This window comes from Orbicella faveolata, unplaced genomic scaffold, assembly GCF_042242905.1.
Source record: "Orbicella faveolata isolate gen_17 unplaced genomic scaffold, um_ofav_v1 contig_26, whole genome shotgun sequence".
NCBI classification, from domain to species: Eukaryota; Metazoa; Cnidaria; class Anthozoa; order Scleractinia; family Merulinidae; genus Orbicella; species Orbicella faveolata.
Window position 1 is genome coordinate 16,210,251 of NW_028301554.1, and position 27,495 is coordinate 16,237,745.

Here is a 27,495-nt window from a genome sequence, read left to right on the forward strand (position 1 = left end):
CATTGAAGAAAGCTAAGCTGAAGTCTTTTAAGGATCTGTAGGCTATACGTAAGGTTCGCAACTAGGATGTAGTACTTCCTCCTCGTATGAATCGTGATGTATTTGCTCTGGTGGCACTTGTCGGTCTTTTGCCGATCCTTGTGGACTCCCGCAAAAAACAACTGCGCAAACCCTCCCGACAGAGGCAAAACTCTCCCAACAGATAGTGACGCATCACAGTCACCGGGAAATACCCAGAGAACGCTCCAGTATTTTCAGTATACCTGGAATGTTGGTCTTGCAGAAGTTGAATATCCCGGCCCTCTGGAGGTATGTCTCATGCGGTCGCTAAGAGAGTGTTTGAGTTGGTAATGAACACCGGCAACAGGAACGTGGACGAAGTGTTCGACATGTGTCACGAGGCATCAATCAAGAATGTCGAAATATTTTAAAGAGTGTCTACCTCTGACGGTGAACAGTACAAGAACATACTTCCTGCCCATACTGCGAAGTCAGGGAACAACCTTTTCAGTGTCACCGCAAACAAGCCTGACATTGCCAATTACCTCGTGTCACAGTGGAAGAAAGAAGCATTCTGAGGCAGGCTCAGTGACCGGATCATGTACGTGACATCCGAAGATCAGTGCTAGAGACTAAGACGCAACCACATGCGAACTAGTTCCTGAGATAGGGTGTAATCATGAAGAGGCTGATGTGAGTATGGTTCTCCATGTTCGGTACGTGGGAGGCAGATGCGTCATCCACTCCGACACCGATATCTTTGTCCTACTGCTTGCTCAAAGCCAAAACCTTGGAATGTGCTACATGAAGAATGGAAGAGGCGGAAAGACCAGAATGTTATGAGAGACCAGAATGTTATTTAGTTATTAACAGCTTGCAGAAGTAACTTGACCAAGGCATTGACAAGCTCTACTTCATGAAAGTCCCAATTGGCGTACACACGATCACAGGGTGCGATACTCTCTGGTAAACAGTTCAGCTTCTAATTCTCCAATACAGTGAAAGGTACATCTGAGCTATGGCGAGAATTGGGAAGGAGTGAACAGTGTACATGCTGGTGGAGGCACTCATGTGACAGCTGTACGAGAAGGAGTGCCAGAGTATGGATGCGCTGCACTAAGAAGTTCACTGCGCTAGAGGCGAGAAAGTTTAGCCAGAGGCAGTCATCTGTAATTATCTAATTATCAAGCAGCAATCTGGAAAGGAACCGTCACCACAGAGAAGACAGTTGAAATACGACGCTAGTAGCGGAGTATTTTTGACAAATTTTGAGGTGTTTGGAAAGGTGCTCAGAGATATAACTTCTCGATCGGAACTAAAACTAAGGAGAAAAAAAAACTAAAATTGTAGATGTATCTGCTCAAAACAATCAGATATCCAAACGCCGTCACGGTCATGATTTACCGTGTTTAAGCTTATAACTGAGAAGTTACAGATCCAAATGCAAGTGACAGCAGTGACAAAGGGCGTTATACGAGCCTGGCGTTTCTGTACTCGAATGAGCTCTAGACTGACGTATCTACGTTGAGTCAGGATATATTGGTTCATTTGAGTAGTTGTTGTCGTTGTCGTTGTTCCTGTTACAGTGTAAGCTGTGTGAGCAGCCCAGTTGCGCTGCAAATTGTTGAGTGAATCTTGGGAACTCTAAAAGAACCACATAATAGAATTTGGGGCGTGATTCTCGCTTAAACGCAATTTCAAATGACTGAATAGTGGCGGATCCAGACCTTGAGCGTTTTTTTTTTTTTCTTTTGCTTGCTCTGTCGGCTTTCCTTCCTTCTGCGATTTTTTTTTTAACCAAAGTAATGGGGAGGGGCGGTCCCCCGGGCCCCTCCCCCCGCCACTGCTGAATTTCAGCCTAGGCAAGGATAGCATTAACTGTTTCACTTATAACGCGAGAAACAGCCTCCGAAATCGATCGGGCAAGAGACGCTGGGTCAGCCATTTGTACTTGGCGAAACGAGACTTCATTATTTCTAAAGGCTGGTTTTCACTAGCGACCGAGTCGTAGTCGGAGTCGTAATCAGAAACGTAAAGCGATACGATCTAGTGAAAATCAAACCGACGGAGTCGAAGAAGAACACCCATTCCGCTTATGACTCCGTCGCTTACGATCTAGTGAAAACTAGATCGTCGGAGTCGGAAGCAAAAACCGAAGAATAAACCAACAACAATGCTTGCTTCCGGGCCTTGTGATTGGTTGGTTCTTCTGCTTCTGCTTCCGACTCCGATAGTCAGTTTTCACTAGATCATAAACGACGGAGTCGTGACGGAATCGAAAGAAATGGAAACGTTCTGATTCTTCCGACTCCGATTCCGTCGAGCTTATGACTCCGCTTACGGCTCCGATTTTCGATTTTCACTAGATCGTAAGCACTCTTACGTCTCTGACTACGACCCCGGCTACGACTCCGTCGCTAGTGAAAACCAGCCTAAATAATGAATTTACACACTCAGTGATGTTCATTATTTCTAAATTATAAATTTACACTCGGTGAGATAAAACTTCATTATTTCTAAATAATGCATTTACACACTCGGTGATGTTCATATTTGTAAATAATAAATTAACACTTGGCGAGATGAAACCTCATTATTTCTAAATAACGAATTTACACACTCGGTGACGTTCATTATTTCTAAATAATGAATTTTCACACTCGGTTAAGTTCATTATTTCTAAATAATGAATTTACACACTCAGTGATGTTCATTATTTCTAAATAATAAATTTACACTCGGCGAGATAAAACTTCATTATTTCTAAATAATGCATTTACACACTCGGTGATGTTTATATTTGTAAATAATAAATTAACACTTGGCGAGATGAAAGTTCATTATTTCTAAATAACGAATTTACACACTCGGTGACGTTCATTATTTCTAAATAATGAATTTTCATACTCGGCTAAGTTCATTATTTCTAAATAGTGAATTTACACACTCAGTGAAGTTCATTATTTCTAAATAATAAATTTACACTCGGCGAGGTGAAATTTATTATTTCTAAATAATGAATTTACACACTCGGTTAAGTTCATTATTTCTAAACAATAAATTTACACTCGGCGAGATGAAAGTTCATTATTTCTAAATAATGAATTTACACACTCGGTGAACTTCATCATTTATAAATAATAAATTTACACTCGGCGAGGTGAAATTCATTATTTCTAAATAATGAATTTACACAGTCAGTGAAGTTAATTATTTATAAACAATAAACTTACATTCAGCGAAATGAAACTTCATTATTTGTAAATAATGAATTTAGACTCCCGGCGAAATAATTTATTTATAAATAATAAGATTTACAAACTTTATGATATGTAAATAACTATTTGAGAGATGACCTGATTTATAAATAATTGAAGTTGTGTAGTTTATTATTTATATATCATAACTCTATGGTAAAAGATTATTTATAAACCAGGACGAACCTAAAATAATTATTTACATATCAACGGGCAAGTTCTTTTGTCTGATTTATAATGGTAATTGAACTGAGTGGAGTGCAATTTGGTCTGAAATCATACGCGTGATTTCAAAATCGAACGAGCGCGCAGCGCGAGTTCGATTTGAAATCACAAGTATGATTTCAGACCAAAATTGCACGACATGAAGTTCAATTGCCACTTTATTAGATCCATTTTGAAATCGCACAATTTTATCGCCTTAATTTTTAGACTTTTGGTATATTGTTCCAGTAGCCGGTATGTTAAAAAAAAAAAAGCGGAACCGGAAACGCCTTTACGTTTCATTTAGTATGCAAAACGATGTCATGTGACGAAAACTCATCCGAGCATGACAAAGAAACAAGCGGTTTTGAAGTCAGAGCGAAAATAGTCTGCTTCAGATATAAAAGTTCAATTCTCGTCGCCTGAATCAATGATGGAAGGTCTTTCTTTCTTCTGTGGTTGAGGCTGAGACTTTTCATTGTATTTGGAGAAGGAATTTGAAGGTGCATCCTGCGTAATTCTGCGATGGATTTCTTTTGAGTTGTGAAACTCCCTCGAGTGCACGATGCCCAGTGGATGGTACGTTTTTTTTCTTTCATACCGTTTAATGGCATGATTTTAAGGGAGTCCAGCTCGTTATCACCTCCGTTTCTTTTTGTGACCTCGGCGAAGGACTCAATACTCAGGACCTTGTCAAGTTCTTGCGGCGTCATTTGTTTCAAGATATTTCCAAGATGGCGGGACTAACACCAGCTTCGTAAGACGTTCATTCATTCACTGTTTTGTGGAGCGGGGCGTATTTTGACTATGTTTATTCACAGCGACAGAGTTGAGCTCTTTTGTTGCTTCGTTTGAAACTACCAGAAACCTGGAAACATCTACCTTCTTGAGATGGCCCTGAATTTGTTGTTGTGTGGTTTTCGTTTGTTTATGTTTTACTGGACTCGGTATCATACGGATTTTGAGCAGATGTTGAAGAAAAATCGCCAAAATATTCGTCAAAATGGACACTGAAAGTTGGAAACTTCCATTAAATTAGGTGTTCATCCTGAAGGAGCTGATAATCGTCATTTAGAAACTGTAATTAATTACATTCGTCAAGTTTTTTTGGAAAAAAAAACACAATAGCAACAGAGTTTTGGCAATACTAGTTGCCAAATTCTCCACACAATGGCTTTTTGCCTTTCATTTTCCTGAAATTTTATTGTTTACTTTAAACTAATATTGAAATCTGATTTGTTGTTTTGTTTTACTGTCCCATTCTCAATGGCTGAGAAAAAGATGCGATTTAGAGCAAAAAATAGTGCGATTCGTGAATAAATCGCACCATTGAGAGCCAATCAGATTGCAAGGATAACTAGTGATTTCAAAATGGATTTAATAAATAAATAAATTTTCTGGCATTTTCAATTGTTTATAAATAAGGGGAAAATGGCACAAATTCGGTCTAAATAATAAATTTACAAACGGCGCCCCATACGCAGCCACATGATGATGTTTCATACAGGACGAAGCAAGAGAATCTAGCTGGGACACATTGAAAATGGAATTCACTTCACCTTGCCAGAGCCACCTCTTTCTAAATAAATCAAACATATTTTGTTTTCTCTAAAAGCTTACCTACAGTCAAATCGCACGCCAACAAAGTTTTCCAGCTCTTTGTGATAAAACAGCAACATTCTTCACCTAAATATACAAAAAAGGTGCACTATGATAGGCAGAAAATCCTCTCTTCAAACAAATCATGAAAGCAGCGCAAAGAAAGCGATAAATAAACGGTAAATAAAAAAATTAACCTTTTGTCCAGTCACGTTCCACAACATGGACGACCTGTCCTTGCAAAGAATGCTGGGAGAGTTCACACCTCGCGCGTTAGCCTCGCGAGTTCGTGTCGTGGAAACGTTCTCCATATTTTGATCTCTTTTCATTCAACCGTTCACGGATTTATATTTTAGTGGTAGACTGTTGTGACGGGACCCTGCCTCCGTCCTCGTTCCCTCCGCATGGCAAGAAATTCATTGGTGTTGGGGTAGCCCGCCATAACGCATTTCAATGCGTTCGAAAATGACTTTGTGAGCGTGCCGGATGGCAAAACACTCCCTGATTTTTTTTAGGAGATGGGGCGGATCCCTAGTTGTTAGGTTGCATTCAGTGGTTTGGCACTCCAGTCAGCAATTACACATGAATAATTCGTAGAAGAACCTAGTTTTAACTTGTTATTATTTTCATTCATCTCTTATGAAGTGTATTTTGTCTGAACCGAGCGGGAACCGAGGCACTCCTGGGTAGTACTGGGTAGAGCGTTGTCTCGATTGTATCGGGATGAAGTTCGTGTCACTTGTGTAGTACGAAGAAATCCACCGCCAAACCAAACAAGTGTAATGCAAGCGTAACGCTAGATCAAGTTTTTACTTACTGTGTACGGTAATTTTACGAATAAAATTCGATCTGCCTAGTCTCCTTCACAACCGTTATTAGGGTCGTCACGCAACGCTTTACTCCACTAACTATTAGTGGGGAGATGAGTTGCGTGACGACCCCAATAACGGCTGCGAAGGCGACTACGATCTACCTCGATCTGGCTCGATTTGAGACTTATGATTATTGACAGTTATTTCTGTGATTTATACTTGCTTATTCCCGAATAGTGCGCATTTATATGATAATTTTTAATAGGCTCACTGTATAATCTGTGTACATCCTCTCAAAAAAAAATCGTGGAGAAGGAAACTGCCCTAGGAAAGGTTTTAGTTTCAGTTAATAAGTAACAGCCACTTAACTGACAAGTGACAAATAGACAATCAAAATTTTAACTGATAACTGACATTTGCGCCCCTCCTACTCCCCCCCCCCTCCACCCCTCCCTTCCCCATCCAGACCCTCTTATTTTACCAACACGAGGGCCAGAAATTCAAGCTGCGCTAATGCTTCCAGTCTGGCCAAACCCCGGAGAGATATAGTGTGGCCATCGTTTTTAAATGATAGTTCCCGTTTTAGCTACATACGTAGACTCCCGGCGGCTACACTCTGCTCTAGTCCATTAACTGTGAGTCGGATCATGTGCGCATCCACAAGTAGTTTACTGATTTCTGTTTTGCCTTTCCCGCGTCTTTTCTCATGTCTACCCCCTGTTTGTTTACCTGCGAGTTCACTACTGTTCATCCCAGTTGCACTGCACTGTTTATACCCGCGTTCTTCATCAACATTATACAAATTACTGCAATGATCCTCGGTTGTTCCAGTTCCCGCATCGGTTTGGATCCAGCCCTCACACCAGTCCACGCAAATAAAGTCAGATTCAACACAGGCTACATTAACTTACATTTTAATATATTTAAGCTTAAATTAGTATATTGGCAGACAATTAGCTACAGTAAGATATGTAGCAGTCTCAAATTCAGCTTTTTATCTTTGCTAATGTCAATAGCAAACTGGTTAAGCAACCAGCAGCTAGCAATGTTAACATGATTAATGCGCCTCCATTTTCAATACTGCTTCAGAGTTCAGTTTCTATCATCCTACACAACTAGCACATCGAAACATGGGTACATGTTTCAAATTATTTCATAACTTTACTTGTTTATGTTAAATAACCGTCCTTGATAGAACTGCTGAGACAAGAAAAATCTAACGAGGGCTAGCTACTTTTCTATCTTTCCCACCTCCTTCTTAATGTTTTTTTTTTCTCTCTCTCTCTCTCTCTGTCTTTTTATCCAAAAATTACTTCTCGTGTATTACCAACATTTTAAGGTGATTCCCAAGTAAAAGAACCCGCCATAGATTTCTGATGAAACTTGGTATGCTTTTGTTACAGGACAAGGAGATCTTAAAAACTCAGTGAAAAGAGGGAGTCACCGTGCCTGTTTTCACGCCACAATGCTAACAAATACGGTAATTTGGGTGACTTTTGGTAATCTCCGTGCGCAACAAATAAGCTCGATTATTTTTCAATGCAGTGTGTTATATCACACAGAGTTTGACTTTCTTTGATTGTTCATTCATCTACGTCCCAGAAAAAATGTGTTCAAATACCCTGCATGTTTTTATCCTTTAAAGGAAACATAATTTGGATATGTATGCACTGTTGGGCCCGTTATGTCTCATTCTGTAGTATTTATTTCATTTGCCAAAAAGTAGCCATAGATTTCGGCTAATTTTTTTCTCAGTTATTTAGGATATTGTTCTCATTGAAATCATGAAATAAAGTGGGGGTCACCGTGCTCGTTTAAGAGAAAAGGAGCATTTATTTCGCTATCGAGCTTAGTTTGAGGGAAATCTCTTACGTTTTGTACGCGCACGCGCTCATGTGCGCGCGCTAATGACGAGAAAATCGTGCGCAGTAGGGATGCGCAATGCAATACTAAGGAATCACCTTAAAACAACATTGGACGGATATGGATTAAGAAGTGGATAAGCACAAGGTTTGTAATTCTGTTGTTTGTAGTAGTTGACGAAAGATGGTTATCTGCGCAATTCCTGAGTTTTTCTCAACTAGATCTCTCTAAGATTGAAGTCTGGATTACATGCATATATAGTCATTTTTTTTTCCTTTTCAAGTTAAATATGGCCTTTTAAAGTTTAAAGTTCTCGTCCATAGTGCATTATCCTGTAGACCTTTCTGTCACTTTCTTATCCGCTGTGTTCATCGGCTTTAGCAAGCACGTTGTAGTAAGAGCGTGTCTCATCATGCTTGTCCAAGTCACAATATGGTAGATTCCTCGTCATCATCACTTCCAATCGGTCAATCAACCCCGAGAAACTGGGACGAGAGGATGGATCTTCATTCCAGCACTCAGACATCAGTTCATATCTATCATGGATTAGAAGATGACGAAAAATTAAATAGCTGCATTGTATTTGATCAAGCTTGCAGCCTCTTGATCAAAAATAATGTGAAATACACATGTAATAATATGGTGAACAACAACCTGAACCAATGCTGTCACAAAATCCAAAGAATATATAGTTACTTAATTTTTGGGTATTACTAGAGGGTTATCCCGTGGCTGAGCCAATTATTTTGACACACTATTACAATAACTCCAATTTTTTTAGAGCCCCTCTAGACAGCAATTCTCCTATGTGACAACAATAGATTGCAATTGTCAGGGTTTGAAATAAATCTTACGTAAATTTGGACGGATATAGTTCATATTATAGATCCTTTGCAGATATTTAATTTAAGCCACTGTATGTCCGTAACATTGGTTGTTCGCATATCGGCGAAGTGTCCGCGGTTTAAAAACGACAATGTTCCTCTACGGCATTCGTGGTCTTCATGAATGGCTGTTCTCTACTCTTAGTAGCAGCATTACCAGTTGTTTTTATACGATACAAATATATATTTAAGCGAGCCACGTACATTTCAATTTGTAAGTGCTGGATAATTACTTGTTTTCAAGTTCAGCCCTATTTCGAAAGAGGGACAACTAATCTCAACGCAATTCAGTTACTTACACTTCATCAGAACACATGTCAGGCCTTTCCATGCGATAACCAGTCTTCAAAAGTCCACACAGCTCTCGATTGGTTAACGTGGGATAAGGGATACCTCCTGAAATGCATCCAAAAAAAAATAATAAGTCATAAAAAAAGTAAGTCAACAGTCTGAGTGTCATGTGAGGAAAACTGAAATGAATTCTCGCCTTAACATAAGAAAGTAATGACTAATTTCGGAAATAAAGGAAAAAACTAATTTAATACAAATAAAGAAAAATGCATTTCTTTAACTTACCCATAGTGGCCATTTCCCAAAGAAGTATTCCAAAGGACCAGCTATATGGAAATAAAAAAGATCAAGAAACGCTGTTTTGTAATTACTGTACATGTTCTCAACCCAGCTAAGATTTTAAGGCTTTCTCTTTTTAGTCCATGTATTATAATGACAAGCTGCTCCACGAGCAACTTCTTGCTTTCTTCGTGCTCTCCAAACTTCCCGCGAATCATAACCCGATGATACACGCTAAATCCTTAAAAGAACAAGTTGTACTTAACAAATAAAGAAGCCTAAGCGGTGTAATACACTGCGATAAAACACGACGGGCATTTGAGAACACAGGGGAAATGTAGAAAACACGAGCCACAGTGTTCCCAAAAGTTCGGAGTGTTTTATCACAGTGTCATATAGGATTTAGGCTTCTTCATTTGCTTTGTGATAAAGAGGTAGTGTGGCGAAAACAATAAAACACACTTTTCCTATGTTTTATACTCTGACAAAACATGGGTTTTTGACCAATCGTAGCGCGCGCAGGGTATAATTCTCTATATGTGCGTCTGAGGGTTGAAGAAAAGGCTTTGCCGTCACACAGAAAGATTGACTTACACATCACTCTTGACGGTGAAAATATTGTCATTAATTGATTCTGGGGCCATCCATTTCAGAGGAAGCTTCTTTGTATTCTTTCCACTGTACACGTCCTCGTAGATTTCTCGCATCAACCCAAAGTCTGACACTTTGACTCGGTTATCACTGCCAACCAGAATATTACGAGCTGCAAGGTCACGATGAATGAAGCCTTTCTCTGCGAGATAATTCTAAAAAAAAATAGGCAATAATTAAAAGAGCACAAATTATTTAATGATACTTTTTTCTCTTTTGTGAGTCACGTATTCAAACTTATTAAGGGTGTTTGAAATTACCAATAAACGAGGCACGCAAGGCCCATCTCGACTTCAGTTTCAAATGAGTTGTTTAAAAAACCTTTCTTGTGGAGGTCAAGAGTCACTACTAAAAAGTATTTTATACTTTATTTCATTTCGAATTAGTTATATTAATACCTACCATTCCCTTTGCTATTTGCCAAGAAAAAGAAAACAGCTTTTGAGTAGTAAAGCTGTCTTCTTCTTCGTCGTCATCGTCATTAGTATTTTCAGTCGATACTAATATGGAAGCAGAGTTGCTGTTTTCCTGTGATGTCGATGGTATCGGCATCAATTCGATGTTTTCCTGAACCAGTAAATCGTTGCTGTTTTCCTGAATAAATAAGGCAAGAAAGAAAAAAGAGAGCATAACCTAGCAAGTAATGATAGTAAACTAATCGTTTGTAAATGATTTCGTTATACATATTTTAATTTGGGTAGGGAAGGAGGGATAGAAATTGTGGTGCTTATTTCAAACCCAACGTAGCGCAAGAAAAAAGCAAAACTTGGTGATTGGAAAACAGTTGTAGTAATATGTCGAAGTTGCGCTTGCTATAGAGCGTTTTCACGTGACGTCATCAAATTCTTAACCAAAACTAAAGAGCCACCAAAGTTTTTATCCTCATCAGGCATAAGAGGTACCAAAGTTATATCTGTTTACAACTTCCCAGCTCAATAGTGCCACCAGCGCATTTTGAATTTCGAAGTTATGGCGGTGCGTGACAAAGCTACGATCGCGTTTGTCGAAAAATACGTATTCATCTCGTGATTTTTAGCCGTTTAAGACGTTGTCATATTTGGAAAATTAAAGTGCTTATTTTAATGTTTATTTGTTCAGTGCAGATAATCATTGTCCCAGATAACCAAAGTAAGTTCCAGATGTCAAAACTATTTTCCGGCCGCCATATTGGAACACCAACATGGCGGCTCCATACTAGGTTCTGTAAATTTGCGCGGAAAATTTCGACGAATATCTCAACTTTGGGACAACGCAAGTGTACATCTTAAACTTGGAGAACTGTCTTCTTTATTTATCTTCTGTAATATCGCAATTTCTTGACCTTATCCACTAAATGGTTTTTGATTTTATTTTATATTGCGTGACAATGAAAACGCCATATACCATTGTTTTTTGTTTTTTTGTTTCTTTTCTAAGTTTTGATTTTGGTTTCAATATTTGTTTTTTTACATTCAGAGCCACCTTAAATTTCCAAACTTCAAGGAGGCTCTGAACCTTACGTACAGATTGTTTTTAAACTTTACCGTTCTTGAATTTTTCATTATAAGCGAAAATTATTGCCAATTTAGTACATTTTACAAGGGGCAGGCATATTTCCCATGAATTCTCTTATAACAAACCGTGAAGCGTGAGTAAATATTAACTGCATGTAATAGAAACCAACTCCTGTATTGTGACTATTCCGCAGCAACGCCTACATTCTGTGTATCAACTGAATCATATGTTGGAACAACCAGTAAAATATACATCACAAATGCCCATTCATTCTTTTGATCGTTCATTCATTTCCGTTTGCCCCCATAAATAATTCATTAAGAACTATTTACGGGGGTGGGGCAGGGGACCAATTATCCTCTGGCTCGTCATTTGTACTTTTTATAGTCTTCTCATCCACAAAACATAACAAAAAAAGAATAAATAATTTCTACAATGTTGGAAAAATTGAGAACGCCTTATTTGATAGTCTCTGTTTTGTTAATTCATGTTAACTGAAAAAAATGCTTTTTACCACAATTGCTACTAATCTCGCAATCTGATTGGCTAATTTGCCGTTGTCGATAAAAGTCCACACATTTGTAGTAATGTGTCGGAGTTGCGCTGCTGTACAATTTTTTTTCTCAGTTTTGATTTTGGTTTCGATGTTTGTTTATTACATTTCTTCCACTACCGCTCTAGCTTTAGCATTTTTAAAACTACATACTACTCTTTAGAATATACATAATACTTTCGATTTTTACTGCCAGTTTGGCTATGTTGAACCTAACTGATCTCATCATATTTGGCACGTGACCACCAATGAAATAAACAATCGTGGATACTATACACATCATTTAAGTTTCATTACCATACATTTAGTACATGTACGTTTGTAGATACCAATCTAAATAATAGTATGCGTGTTGACCAATGAATTTGTCGTGTAAGTCTTTCTTATAATATGCGCAAATGTAGTTTTAAGAGCTAAAACTGCCATGGAAGTAAACAAAAAAGAGAAAACTTTCGCTGTTCAGTTACTTACTTGAGCAAGATTCTCAGAAAAAAGGGTTACATCAAGAATGATATCTCTGTTATCTCGTGACGGAGTCGATTCCATCATCAGCAAAGTTTGCTCTTGCAGTGGTTGATCTCGATCGATCCCATCCTGAGTATCATCTTCTTTTTCCTGAATGGCAAAAAAAAAATGACCTGCCGTGAAATACGGGTATTTTAATACCCTTATTTTTTGAAAAATCTCTCTCTTCTTAAAAAAAAAAAAAAAAAAAAAAAAAAAAAAAAAAAAAAGGAGGAGTGATACCCGAAAGGCGGGAGACATTTTAAAACCTTACATTCCGTCGAGAGGTCAGAGCTGAAAAGTTACATCGGACTAGATTGGTGGGGGGAGGGGAGGGTGAGGTAAAGCGAAAGTTCAAAGACTGGGTAAATTTTTGTGAGAGTAGAGGGGGATAGCTCCTTTATCTCCGGGATTTAAAGAACCATCTAAACGCTCTAGTTCGTCCCTTTATGGGATATCCTTGGCAATTTATCCATACTCCCATCCTGCTATTTAAATGCAGTTAAACTGATCACGTTTTAATTTTTTTTTTTACATCTGTCAAATTTTCTTTTCACGTGGAATGAAATACTCTTTCAAACTTTCCTATTGAAATTTTGACGTCATGGCTAAACCGTTTTCCAAAACAAATTTGAAGAGAATATTTGCCTAATAACATTATAACTACAAATTGGAGATTAATGATAATATATTCTTAAGTCGTATTCAAGCTGTTTTTTACCTGAGAAAGCTGTCCAGAGGACATGGCGATTTCTTTGTTAACTTGCAAACCACCAGAAATAGCCAAGGCCCGATTTTCATCCTGAAGGTCTTGTTCTCCCTGATAAATATGCATTAAAAGTTAAATATTTTAATTCTTATCGATATTATTATTCATTCACTCGCCCATTCGTTTATTCGTTCATTTAATCCATTCAATCATTTGTCCATCCTTCAGTCCTTCCCCCATTCCTGCCTGCCTGCCTGCCTGCCTTCATCTAACCCACCATCAATTCTCCTAATAACCCCCTGCTCACCGATCAATTCACCCTGGCAGTCAGCTTTGTGACATATCAATTGAAAGGTTATTTTCTTTTAAGCCTTAAATATTTGATTGCAGATACACTATACAACATTCCTCACCCCTCAAGTTACATACTGGTGAAGTCAAAGGCCTCAGAACTTTTAGTCGCCACTCCATCACACCACTCACGCTCTTGAAGCCCTGAACAGATCTGATTAGAATAGCGCTTAATATAAGCCACCTACTTGGTCACATTCGCTCACTTCCTTTTGAGGATTGAATATTTCCTTCTCTTCATAACATTTCTTCTCCTCGTTACCCCCAGTGCCTTGGTTTCGATTGATCTAGTGAACAATGAATACGATTAGGTCATAAAAAAACTAGCAAGATTGGTCTAAACGTGGAAGTAATCAAGTTTCAAGATTAGGGCTGAACATTATCGACTGGAAATTTTGTTCTATTTAGAACCCAAAACAGCCTACTTGGGAGACATCTAGCCATTGAAAATCCTATAGCTGCTGCAGGTTAAACTGTGAGCTTTGATAGATTTGCAAGAGCCCCATATAATTACCACGAACTGTCTCGTGAAGGACTACACCACGTTAAATCCAGTACTACCAAACCCTTGACGCAACATCAAATTGATTAAATATTCCTTTGGGAAACGTCTTACCGATCGCCTCCTGCATCGCAACCACTGCAACAGATCACCAAACGGAACGTACTCTATCACAAGGAACTTGTGCTCCTGCAAAGTGCAACAACCAACCAGGGATACAATATTCTGGTGTGCACCCAACAGCTTCATCTGCTCTATCTCCTGCAAGAACTCTTCTTTTTGTTCTTTGTTCGGATCATCTAAACACAAATGATGTAGTTAAATTCCTATTTGCTACGAATAGAAGATTTTAATCTCAGATTCAAAAATCAATCAGCCATCTATTAGGCTTTGCTTCAGTCACGGTCTGAGTACATCAGTTCCTACAGGGAATTCAATTGCGTTTCACGCTCAGGACTACCTGCTGTCCAATTTAGGGATAGTGGGACATGAAAAGAAAAAAAAACACAGGCGACAGGTGATTAGTCTCAATTATATCCACACTGTAAAGGGAAATGGCTCAGTTGTGTCGTTCGTAATGTCACCTTCAGCTTAAGACTGGGGAGATACAGCTTGCGATTTGATTGCAAGAGACCAAGCACGACCGATCTGAAACGGGTGAAGTATTTGCATATGACCGAGAATTTAATCTCTTTCAGGTGTATTTTAAAGACACTGGACCTAAAAGTTGTGTAACGATTCACCCTTTTAAACATGATCTTGCATGATGACTGCAATTACCTTTCAGTTCTTTGACTGCAACCACCTGCCATGGCTCCTCTGGCTTCGGTGTTTTTTCAGTATCGAACACTTCTATTCCAGCTCGTCTCTTTAGCGTTGCTTTGTAAACCACACCAAACGCTCCTCGACCCAGCTCCTCCTCGTATTTTATTTGCTCGGGAAGAAGTTCCCACTTGTCTAGCGGGATAATTTCGCGAGCTGAACGAGCTGATCTGTGGAACGATGGGAAAATAGTTAAAACACAAAAAGAGTTGTTATCAAGTAGTATAGCCCAGTATGCTATTATTTGACTTAAATCTTGCTGCTTAAAAGACGAATGTCTTAGAGCTTGGCGATGAAACCCAGCCATTCTGCCTGTAAGTTCCAAATTCGATACCACGTTTTGTAATAGTAAAGACTGCAGTTAAGCATATACCATCGAAGCTTTCCCGGCTTCCGAACGAGAGGTATTGTTATTTCCTCTAAATGACATGCTAGTCCACTTCAAGCTACCTCCGCACATTTCCTCGATTGACCTGGCACTTTGGCGTCATCCATTTTAAAATATCCTGAGCTTGGGAGATTCCCAAATATATTCCTTACTCAGGAGTACAACACAGTGACCTCAGCCAACGCACCAACCTGGACCGCTAGCAGATTCCGAGTCCAACGCGCAAAGTTCGTTGGGTCCAGCACGAAAAATGGCGAGTGAAAGAAGGGGAGAGGGCCTTGGTGCGAGGAGTAAAAGATTGGTCTCTGGCTTTCCCGTACCACACTCCTCGCTTACTTTTTCTCTCTCTATTTTTCCCACTGCTCTCTAACTAACCAGTGGATCACTGCGCCTCTCATCATTTTACCAAATCATTTTACATCCGATTTCTTGTCTGAACATCACATTTCAAGGTTAAACTATGTTTGTCCTGTGGTACGGATATGTTATATGCAGGGTCAATTTATGTTAGTACGGTTTTCTTTGTTTTTTAGGTGAATAAAGTTAAGCAACAAAGAGGCAAGATCTCCACTGCGTGTCAAAACAGTGAGCTTGCTGAGAATGGAACCGGCTGTAACTAACTTATACATACAGCTTTTAGCTGTAAAATGGTAAAACATTCAGAATCTCTCCTGTTGATTGTCCTAGTTTTGCAATAACCAATTTATTTACTATGTTTCATCGTAAGTACTATCAACAATAGTGAATAACCTTTTGATTCGCTTGTGATGAGACCGTCTGTAGCACCAGAAACCTAGAATAAAACATAGCACCAGCAGCAGAATGAAGGCGATACCAGATAAGATGTAAATCATCCTTTCATTGGAGATCGCGGTTTCTTGTGTTGGTTGACCAGCATTCCTTTTCGTAGGCACTGAAAAAGGATAATAAGTTTATATCTTAAGGAGGCTGGGAGTTTAAGTAATGATTGAGGGGAAATAACTTTATGATCAACATTCCGAAGGCTGCCAAAACTGCATGAAGTCATAACTCCAATTTGTAAAATTGAATTTTTTTACTAAATGAAAAAGCGTGTCGTCCTGTTGTGCTTTTATTATATTGCGCTTGCAGCTGTCTACAGTTCATGATAATTAAGACTGCTGTTCAAATCAAAGATATAGACGGTCAAAAAAGAGAAAATATTACGAGCAAATTTGCGCAATTTTCTAGCGTTTTGCAAAATGTCGTGAAAATACAAGATGGCAGATTCATTCTGTGACAAGGATCTCGTAGATAAAAGTTTGGGATGTGTCATAAAACGTACAAGATTTATGGTCAGTAAAGGTTTAAATACTCCAAGAGTTGCGGAATGTTGGCCTCAAAAGCCCCTCCCCCTTCCCCCCGATCCCCCATCGGTCAAAGACCTCAAAAAGTCCATTAGCCCGGTCTGAATAGGGTCAAAGAGTATCCGAGAGCCTGTGACTACAGACGCCACAAGTTCATGACCTTTTAAACGTTCTTTTAAACGTTATTCTTTTATTAAAATTTAGTACATCGGAGAACTGGTAGCGAATCTTACACGTATTGATCAATAAATGAGCGTTTTCTATGCAAATTTAAATTATCTACCTGGTTACGTTTGGAATGATCTTCCTTGATTTCGTTTTAAGCAAATATAAATGATCAAAAGTCGAATTTTCTTGAAAAAAAATGAGCTTTGACCCTATAACATTTTTCCGCAAAACCTTGGCCGTTCCTTCCAAACGTGATGGAAATAATTGACCGCATCTAAAACTCGTTTTTCTTGAATGATCTTGCTAAAAACTGACACTAATTCCTCAAATATTTGTTATTTTCCGCTAAACATGTCACGTGACCTGTCAGAAGCGCCAAATCTACCTCAAAATGCTAAGGACGCTAAAACCTAACTGTGCGCTAAATTTGGTTCTATTTTCACCAGTGTCTTTGGAGATATATCTAATAAATTATTTTTACCGATAAACTTGGTGAACTTGTTTATGGTCCCACCGAGTACCGTGTGAAATCAAGGGCAGTGAAACCGAGGCTGGGGAAACCAGAGTGAAGATTAACCGATATCCTCTTTGTTCAACCTAGTCGTCTGATTTAAATAACATTTTCACTTGCTTTCCAGTCACTAGAGGACCTCACAAAACCCAAAAGTCCGCTCTGAATAGGGTTAAAGGGTATCCGCGAACTTGTGGCTAAGGATGCCAAATGTCCATGACAATGTTAACGTTTATTATAGCAATCGATGGCAAAGCTCTGTTTTGACGTATTGAAAATTACCACGCTCAAGAGACATCGTCTCTTACCACACTATTGCTCTTCGTTTTGTAGAAATCTCGTGTTTGATTCCAGTTTTTTTCATGAAAATGAAATTTTAGGAATTATTTAAGTGTATGGGAAATGAACTTGGTGTACTTTTTACGTTTTATCAGCTTCTTTATGGTCCCACTTACCGCTTGAAACTGAGGACAACGAAACCAGAGTGAAATTTAGCAGATATCCTCTTTACTCAATCTTTCCGTCTGAATGAAATATTATTTCCACTTGGTCTCCAGTCACACGATGATTTTGACCGGTCTTGTTACCACAGTAACGATGTCTTTTGCCCATCCCGTCGGTAATTCTCAAAAAGTCTTTGCTACAAAGAAAGGTAAATGAAGTTTTACACCACACCACTAAAACCGAGTAACTGAGTATACTCGAGAGACATTCCAAAAAAATCTAATTAAAAACTACATACTACCAGGGCTCCTGATGCTTTAGCGTGTCTTACTGAATTATGATGCACGCAGGAAGCACAAGAATTGCTTGAGGGACAGCACTGAGAGCTAGAGCGACTAGCTTCTTGAGTGTTCTCCAAACAAAATGATGTGTTCGAACACGAGATGAATTGTCATGACTAACTTTTGAACCAAAAACAGCAAAAACTAAAAGAAAATGATAACCTACAAATGCATGGATATAGTCGCAAATGACATTCCTTATTCCACGGCTTGACAGGTAATACGAGCGGACATTTTTCTCCAGTCGTTGCTCTCAAATACTACTCTACTCGTAAAATATCTGCGCGTATTATCTGTCGCGCCAGCAGAAAAGAGGTAACTATGTACAGTGTATAATAAAAAAACGTGCAGCTGACTGTTTACAGAAAGTCTTTATAGCACTAAGCCTTAAAGAAGGTATGCTTATATGTACCAAATTGTACCAGGCTTTGGACAGTCCACATATGCTTTTGTATAGACAATGGAATCAGTTTAAGTAGTGTCTGGATGGAGCAGTTGGATCTCAGTTATCAGTTTTCCGTTTTCGCCGGTCAGGAAATTTTGCAGATCTCAGATTTTAACAATACGTTGAAAAAAACATCAATCTGATTCTCAGCTACCAGTTAAACCCACCTAGATGCTGCGAGGAAAATTTAGAGATCATAAGTGAAAAGAACTATTCGTACTTATTTTCACGCGCCTGTATTTTTGCATTTTCGAGAATTTCAAAAATCGCGAAACTTCAAGACTTGCGAACAAAACACCTGGCGAATTTTACACTCTCAAAGTTAAATACTCAACAAGAAAATGGCGTACATTTAAGCTGAATCACTTTTTTCGATCAGTTCTTTCAGGCCCCAACCAAAGCACGCTGGTGAAATTTGAAAACGCAGCTTTATTTCTATGGTTAGGCCTACCGTCCACACTAATCTGTCACGAAAACGGAGCTTTTCGAAAACGCTCTTCAAACAGGAGGAATTTAAACCTTCAATATGAAATTGATGATCTCAGATAGCTATAAAATCTATATGTATTATAATATCCATATTAAATAGATAGGAATGCAGCATCATGTTTGCATTCTCTCCAACATGCGAGACCAAACCAATAAGGGAGCCAAATGCTTCGGGGTTTTTCGCAGGGCTAGGCATATACCAGGACCCCGGGCAGGAGTAGAAGGATAAAAAGATCCTAATTAAATAAAATGTTTTCAGAAGCGTAACACCATCACATGGCACTACGTTACATTGGATACACTGATACACCTCGATGATCACAGCCATATCACTTACCCGCAAAATGGACTTTCTTCCACATCAAAATCCTGAAAGTAAATGTTCATCGACCAGCCTTCTGGAATAGGATATGTAGATATATTGTCCGCATACCTTGGGTAGCTGAAAGGGTATCCTTCACTGATCAGAAAGCCGATCTCTGGGCCAAACGCTGTTAATACCAGTTAATTCATTTTAGTAAAATGGACATCCACTAACAACTTCTCCCAGCTTAAACCAAACTTGCATGAGAATTCATGTTTAATTTATTGGGGTGTTACTGTTTTCATGGACGTCTTCAAAGTTAGGACATAGAGCTTCAGATTTAGCAATGAGTACCTTTTTCCGTGTTTACGTAGCCTCATCTAAACACGTGAGGGGTTGGGAGAATTCGAGATAGTTATTCAAACCCGAGGCACAAGTCAAGGTTTTCAAAACTTTTTAGTATTCTTCCAACTCCTCAAGTGTTTAGATGAAGCTATGTAAACTTGAAAAAGCACACTATTGCTTTCATAAAATATTTCTTAAAAGTACATGCGAATCTAAAACGTCACGACCGTGTTTACATACGTTCATCTAAACACACCTATCGACCAATCAATGGGAGTGCGCGTACTATCTCAGTTATTTTATTAAATCACTTCTCAGTAATTAATTGGCCATTTCTGCAATTCATTGACTCCTGACACCCAGCATTGTCCAGAGGGGGAGGGGGAGTGAATTGGATTTCGGTTTTAGGGAAAAATAAAAGTGTCTCAAACGTTTTGGCCAGGATTGAAGGCATTCACCCGCCATTCACCTTCATCCTTCACCTGTCAGTCTGAGAATGTGTATTGCATTTCTTGTCATCGCTGCAATTGCCTATACATCGGAGAGACTGAAAGGTGGCTAAGAGAACGTTTCAGCGAGCACCTCTGCGCTTTTCAAAACCGATCTCATGAGTTTCCCGTAACTGAAAATTTCAACTCCGCCTCCCACTCGCTGGATGACATCATGGTCTATGGCTTGAAACAGTGCTCTGGCAGCAACATCAGCCGCAAGCAGCATGAAATGAAATTAATCTTCAAACTGGGCACGCTTAGACCCAACGGATTGAACGTTAACTTTAATTTGTTGTGACTATGTTTCCCGCGCGTATTCCACATACGCGCGCTAAAAATATGGTTTTCCTATGTCGCAACACGCCTTTGTTTACTTTCTACTTCGTGCGCGCACTTTCCGAGCTTGCGTACGCGTACAGTTGTTTGTATGGCGTTGCTTTATCACTCCACCTATTGAAGAAGAGCCAAGCCCGAAATGTTTAGTTTACAAGCAACTATTTGACACTTTTCGGAGCCTTTTAAGCCTCATATTTAATTCAAGTGCAATCACTGCAGAAGATGTCAAATAAATCAAGAGATGCTATGGCCAACAAATAGTCAGAAACAACTCTTCCATAACAATTTGGACAGCATGGAACCTCACTTTAAGTTATAGTTTTCAACCCGTTGGTGTTTGCAGTACAGGGGCTTAGCGCTTTGCACCCAGAGGACCCTTACAGGGCGTTTTCTCGAAGTTTACCTGCGACTAACTCTCAAGCATTGTACTTTATTTGACAAGAAAAGAATGTTTAGGCCAGAAAAAAATCTCTTACTTGTGAAATTGACTTGGAGTTCTTTCACGTCAGTTCCATACTGATTGATGGCCTGGCAGGTGTAGTTTCCATCCTTGTCCAGACGGATGGTTGCAGTGTTTGTTGTATTCACCGGTACTGTAGAGTTCCGTATCAGTGCTGTGTATATGGGAAGAGTTCCTGTGGCTGAACATGACAGCATGCCTCCTTGTATTGTTAACAAAGCAGCTGGGAATGTTACCATTGGTGGAACTAATCGGTTAGAAATAAAAACCTTTTACCCTTAATATTCATTGACTGAACCATATGTGCTTACATTAATTTTAAACAAATCACATCTTGCTGTAATACATGCAAAAATTGACGTCAAAACGTTGCTTTAGTTGTGAAGCACACATATATACATGAAGATATATTTGTGAAGCAAGGTCAAGTTGCCTGCTCAAAACAACCCAGAGAAAAAAGAACTTATGATATGTGTGAGATAATTATAAAACATGAACTGTGCTTGGAGTGTAAGTGAAGAAATGATCCTGGCAATAGATTACTATTAAACAACACAAATTTCTTCCATTTTCTGTTCAACTGTAGCTATTAGGTGGAAAGAAAGCTGATGTAGTTTGTTTTCCCCGAAAAGCCTTGCCCGACAGAGTCCTAAAAGGTAAGTCCTAAAAACTGTCAGTGCATGCCTGCTCTTAGATTGCACACTTGACTTATGTTGTTTTCGGTCGACAGAAAACAACAGAAGACATCCGTCCACCGGAGAAGGTACCGAGTCAATGATTTCAGGTAAAAACTATTTACACAGTGCATCGTATTATTTATCAGCTACCTTGTCTTATCGATGTCTGTATCTGGGTTTCGTTCAGTGCAACATCGTAAACCTTCATTTCCGTGATTTTCCCTTTGAAATATCGATTATCGTTAGCTCTAACCCCCATTCGCACTTTGTCGGCGTTGGTTGCGATCGCATACCTTATGCGTATGCGATTCGAGACATTTAAATGTCCATTGATAAAGAGAGAGCTAATTCCGGTATGATAATTGTACGTTGCTGCAACATGAACCCACACTCCAGTTGGAAGAACCTCCGAACTTAACAATCCAGAGGCCGACAGATCAGAGAGGCTTAGATCAAATCTGCCCCGGTCAATCCATATCTGGACTCCCCGACCATCTTTTTCGTAACTGAATAATGGTCCATCTTGGCCTCCGGGTCGAACCCAGCACATTAGTGTGATTGAGAATCGAGTGTCCAGGCCCCCTGTATTCGGAAACTCGATGTAGCTGCTATCAGTGCCATAAAACATGTACGCTCCACCTGGTTCATTGTACGGTCCGTATGTAATCACAACATCCCCCAGGATTCCCTTTGGCTGCCTGTTCTCTTTTTCTGCGGCTTTGTAGGGTGCATTCAAGGGATAGAAGGCAACAGGTTCTGGAACAGCTAAGAGTAAAAAAAAAAAAACATTTAAGTTGTCAAAAATAACAAGAAAATACGATAGCAGTAGAAACATTCTACAGAACAGGAAATTCCGAATTGGTTCTCTGTAGTCATCTAAACCCGCCTTTTGGAATTGGCCATCAGGGGTCGAAGTATTTTGAAACACCTAACGACTGGCCAAAAGGGAGAAGTGAGCTCTGTTTCCCGGAGACCCTACCAGTAGACCCAAGGACAGCGTCGTGGGTGTTATGGAAACTTTACTATTATTGGACGAGAACTTGTATAGGGGCTTCTATTCGATACTGCATAATTACCGATGGCAAGAAATTTCACTAACGCCTAATGGCGACAACAGCTTGAACCTGGTACTTTCACTTAGCAAGGACGTGCGACTTGAAACCGCGTGAAATCAATTTAATGAGAGGCCTTTCGAGTTTGTGGAGGGGAGCAAAGTTTTTGATAATTGCTCCTCACTTTTTAGAGATGAAAAGTCCTTTGGGCAGTCAGAAATTTCACTTGTCTCAAAGGAGGCTATCTCGATGCAGAATTCGAAAATTCAAAGCTTTGTAAAGTGTGTTGCAAAATTTCAAATTTGCATTGTTTTCTTTAGTCATTACTTATGTCTATAGATACCGTGCGATCGATGTCCATTGCATTGATTGATTCTCTATATCGATTTCCCCAGGGGGGGGGGGGTACTGCCATATATGGGCTATATAGGTATGTGTCGCTGTGAAGGGTATGGTTTTCAAGCAGTTTACTCTAGGATAGGGTATATAAATCAGAGCGTTTGGGTCTAGAGTAGGGTATAATTTTTCATAAAACTGACGAGTTGGTTGAAGATTTTATCTAGACTGAGGAAACCAGGAATTGCCACTCAAAAATATAAAAAAACAAATCGGCAAGTTTAAATTTACGCAAATCAGCCTCAACAGTGTCGATAGATGGGGGGATTTGGGGAGTTTACTCTAGTATGGGGTAGCAAAATTCAGCTGAACTAGCTCTGGTATAAGCCAAGGGTTCCAGGGTCCCAGCGGCACATCCCCACCCAGAAATTCCCAAAGTACCCCCCCCCCGGATCGATTTCTATCGCCCCCGCAGTTACTCTCGCAGAAACATGCCTACTCACTCTTTTTCAGTCTTGGTTTTATAATTGTTCAAGAAACATCTACCGTCTGTGCCTTGGCACGTTTTAAAGTTATTATCATCATAGCATTTCCCGGTGCATTCCCGAGTTGCCTTAAGCCTTTCTATCAAAACGCGGCCTGGTTCACAACCATTCATATACAAATGAGTTTAATTTGCATGTGAAGGAAATCTCGTTTTCATATGAAAGGATGGGCACTGTTACCAAGACCACACTATTTTTAACGATTTGTCGAAGCCCCGGAACGTCCAGGTACAAACATCCGAGTTCAAGAAATCGAAGTTCAGGTTTTCTACGACAAGTACACAAGGCTATGAGAAAATGAAAATATATCGAACTAATCGATAAGCAGAAATTACGAAACTTACCGACTGTGTCGTTCTATAAAGTGTCAAAATACGGCTTGATAATAAACGTCCACTTCAATCATCGACAACTACTTGCGTTAGGCTACTCACACATGACACACCGGACGCGGCTCCGTAATACGTGCAAAACGGTAGCTACAGGCACCAACACTCGCCTTAAGAAATAGGCTAAAGATAAAGCGTCAACTCATCTCCTCCGTTGACTCGAAAGGCCTTCAAGCATCAAACTCCTCATCAATTATCATTTCTTAAAGAGTGTCAAAACAGTTGTGAAATTCATTTGTCACCACAAGCTCTATGACAATGTCAGGAGCCTATGACAATGATTGAAAAAACCTGTTTTAACGTATTGGAAATCGGAAACTCGTGTTTCAGTTTTCGACGTGGAATTAAAATTTTGGGAATTACTTAAGAGGGAGATAAACTTGGTAAACTTGATAAGCTTAATCACCTTCTTTATGGTCCCACTTACCGTGTGATGAAATTAGAGTGAAGACTAACCGAAATCCCCTTTGTTCAACCTTGTCGTCTGATTTAAATAATATTTTCACTTGGTCTCCTGTCACTAGAAAATTTTTGCCGGTCATGTTACCGCAGTAGAAGCTAAACATTGTTCCCATCCCGTCGGTAATTCTCAAAAAGTCTTTGCTACAAAGAAAAGTAAATGATGTTTTAGACCAAACCACTAAACAGAGTGACTTGTGACACTCGTAATTCCAAGTAATAAATACATATTCTCTGGCGATAAGAAGTGTCTTACTGCATTAAAAAAAATTATTGGTTCATGCTTTAGCGTGGATTATCGAATTATGATGCACGCAGTGAGTTTGGAGAGCACGAAAGAAGCGTTAAAGTTGCTCGAGGTGAAAAGAAAGCAACTCTAGCTTCTTGAGTGCACTCCAAACAAAATGATGTGTCCGAGCACTGGAAGCGATCGGGGGAAGGGGGGTACTTCCTATAATGGCGTGTACGGAATGGCTCTGCCCGACAGGGATACCTTTTTCAGGCTTCACGTACATAAAAGGGTAGGAATTTTACAAGGTGAGGTATACGAAAAGGTAGAGAAATCTGCCATTTAGTTATTTCAAAGGGCCTTTAATTAAAATATTTTTAACAGACGCACTTTATGGCTGTATCGTTTATTTTATTAAGCACTACCAGGAGCCCATGATGGGCTCCTGGCACTAAACAGAAATGACAAGATTTCATTCTTCGACGATTCATTCACAATGTGGTCCAGTTATGAAAGCATGTGAAAGGGATACCTTTTTTCAATTAAAAGTATACGAAAGGCTTACCTTTTCTGTCAAATTGGTAAACAAAAGTGTAAGGGGTTGGACCTCGGGGCGGAACCTCCCCCCATAAAGCAGTGAAGCTAAAAACTACCTAAATTGCAATCAATCAGCTTAGAAATCTCATGGGAACCAAGTCGGGAACAAATCCTTAAATTTGGGCTGTTGCATAACCTGAGTACTACTGTACAATGTATGTACAGGAATGCTCATTTGCAAGCTTGGGTGACCTGTGATTATACTATAATTTAGCATAGCCCCCGAGCAGGAATAAGATTTTAGACGCCCCAAACCCTGGAGCAAACACCCACCTATTGTAGGGGGGGGGGGGGAGGGGGGAGGGTGCTGCAAATTAATGAAATTAGTGTTCATCACATCAAAAGAGACATTTCCAGTTCTCTATACAAGTAGAGTTCTGAAAACCTATTACTAATAAATGTAATTTGGACCATCGTAAAGGGAGTTAGATTCACTAAAAAAAGAGTATTTACAAATAAAGCTCAGAAAAGGTGATAAGGTTATGTTCGCATTGGACAAATGCATAGATCCAGAATAGATAGAAATTCATCCGAAGAGTAACGCCATCTCCACATTAGATAAATGTAGCTAATACACCCAATCACAGCTATATCACTTACTGGCAATGTTCACTTTCTTCCACATCAAAATCCTGAAAGTAAATGTTCAGCGACCAACCTTCTGGAATAGGATATGCAGGTGATATATTGTCCGTATTCCTTTGGTAGCTGACAGGATATCCTTCACTGGTCAGAAAGCCAATCTCTGGGCCATATTCTGTTAATACAAAGACGGTTTTTGTAGGTTTGTTCAGTATTACAAGATGCACATTTTAACCAACATGTTAGGGGAATGGACATCCAATAGCAAAGGCCTAGCAAAAATCTCTCCCAGCTTAATTTAAACCAAATTTGATAAGACTTGAAAGATGAGAATTCATGTTTTCGTTATTCGACTGTTATATAATAAAGTTGAGTATAGAATGGCGGATGAAACTGTTCTCATGGACGTCTTCAAAGTTTGGACATCGAGCTTTAGATTTAGCAATTGAGTACTTTTTCCGTGTTTATGTAGCCTTACCTAAACACGTGAGGGGCTGGGAGAATTCGAGATAGGAGTTACTCAAACCCGAGACGCAGGTCGAGGGTTGGGAAACCTTTTGAGAATTCTCTCAACTCCCCAAGTGTTTAGATGAGGCTACGTAAACTTGAAAAAGTACTCTATTGCTTTTATAAAATATTTCTTAAAAATATGTGCGAATCTAAAACGTCACAACCGTGTTTACATATGCTCATCTAAATACACCTATCGACCAATCAATGGGAGTGCGCGTACTATCTCAGTTATTTGATTAAATCTTTTCGCAGTAATTGATTGGCCATTTCTGTAATTCATTGACCCCTGATACCCAGCTTTGTCCAGAAGGGGAAGGGGAGTAAATTGGATTCCGGTTTTTATGGAAAAATAACAGTGTCTCAAACGTTTTGGCCAGGATTGAAGGCATTCAAGATATGTCCTGAAGTGCAATCACTGTATAAGATGACAGTTAAATCAAGATATGCTATGGCCAACGAATAGTCAGAAACCGCAACTGTGTGATAACAATTTGGACCGCATGGAACTTCACTTTAAGTTATACTTTCTAACCAGTCGGTTTTGGTAGTACCGGGGCTTAGCGCAATGGACCCAGAGGGCCATTACAGGGCGTTTTCTCGAAGTTTACCTGGGACTGACTCTCCAGCATTGTACTTTATTTGACAAGAAAAGAGAGATTAGGCCAGAAAGAAATCTCTTACTTGTGAAATTGACTTGGAGTTCTTTCACGTCAGTTCCATACTGGTTGATGGCCTGGCAGGTGTAGTTTCCATCCTTGTCCAGACGGATGGTTGCAATGTTACCATTGGTGGAACTAATCGGTTAGAAATAAAAACCTTTTACCCTTAATATTCATTGACTGAACCATACCTGCTTACATTAATTTTAAATAAATCACATCTTGCTGTAATAGAGTCACAGATTACGTCAAAACATGGTTTTAGTTGACACATTGACACAAATATATATATTTGTGGAGCAAGGTCTAGTTGCGTGGTCAAAACAACCCAAAAACGTGTGATATGTGTGAGATAATTATAAAACATGAACTGTGCATGGAGTTTAAAGTGAAGAAATGATCTTGGCAATAGATTACTATTTAACAACACTAATTTCTTTCATGTTTAGCGCAAATGTAGCTATTACCGGTAGGTGGAAAGAAAACTGACGTAGTTTGTTTCCCCAGAAGTCCTTTCGTGACAGAGTTCTAACAAGTGGCCAAGACGTTGCTTTTAATGGCCTTACAAAATGATTAGTGCGTGTGACTTTTAGCGTGCAGACGCACATGCAAACATTCAGTACATTCTCCGGTTC

At 39.3% G+C, this 27,495-nt stretch overlaps 4 protein-coding genes across 4 annotated transcripts; all 4 read right to left on the bottom strand.

Moving 5' to 3' along the window:
* Nucleotides 1–7,167: 7,167 nt before the first annotated feature.
* LOC149108319 (myoblast growth factor receptor egl-15-like) lies at nucleotides 7,168–16,061 on the bottom strand. The gene is made up of 10 exons (XM_089296255.1): nucleotides 15,914–16,061; nucleotides 14,734–14,945; nucleotides 14,068–14,252; nucleotides 13,640–13,738; nucleotides 12,359–12,502; nucleotides 10,243–10,434; nucleotides 9,784–9,995; nucleotides 9,196–9,236; nucleotides 8,919–9,015; nucleotides 7,168–8,271 (listed from the first exon to the last, which is right to left on the bottom strand). The coding sequence occupies exons 1-10, from the start codon at nucleotides 16,015–16,017 to the stop codon at nucleotides 8,091–8,093; spliced, it is 1,467 nt and encodes a 488-aa protein (XP_089152381.1). The 5' UTR covers nucleotides 16,018–16,061; the 3' UTR covers nucleotides 7,168–8,090.
* Nucleotides 16,062–17,659: 1,598 nt separating this feature from the next.
* Nucleotides 17,660–19,378, bottom strand: LOC149108320 (tumor necrosis factor-inducible gene 6 protein-like). The gene is made up of 2 exons (XM_089296252.1): nucleotides 19,224–19,378; nucleotides 17,660–17,807 (listed from the first exon to the last, which is right to left on the bottom strand). Exons 1-2 carry the CDS (start codon nucleotides 19,271–19,273, stop codon nucleotides 17,675–17,677), a joined length of 183 nt encoding a protein of 60 aa, XP_089152378.1. The 5' UTR covers nucleotides 19,274–19,378; the 3' UTR covers nucleotides 17,660–17,674.
* A 1,018-nt stretch (nucleotides 19,379–20,396) lies between these two features.
* On the bottom strand, nucleotides 20,397–22,334 carry LOC110058722 (uncharacterized). The gene is made up of 3 exons (XM_020765379.2): nucleotides 21,650–22,334; nucleotides 20,839–21,069; nucleotides 20,397–20,476 (listed from the first exon to the last, which is right to left on the bottom strand). The coding sequence occupies exons 1-3, from the start codon at nucleotides 22,332–22,334 to the stop codon at nucleotides 20,397–20,399; spliced, it is 996 nt and encodes a 331-aa protein (XP_020621038.2).
* A 1,885-nt stretch (nucleotides 22,335–24,219) lies between these two features.
* LOC149108321 (CUB and peptidase domain-containing protein 2-like) lies at nucleotides 24,220–27,303 on the bottom strand. Its single transcript, XM_089295264.1, has 4 exons — nucleotides 27,278–27,303; nucleotides 26,883–26,995; nucleotides 25,707–25,863; nucleotides 24,220–24,424 (listed from the first exon to the last, which is right to left on the bottom strand). The coding sequence occupies exons 1-4, from the start codon at nucleotides 27,301–27,303 to the stop codon at nucleotides 24,220–24,222; spliced, it is 501 nt and encodes a 166-aa protein (XP_089151390.1).
* Nucleotides 27,304–27,495: the final 192 nt, after the last annotated feature.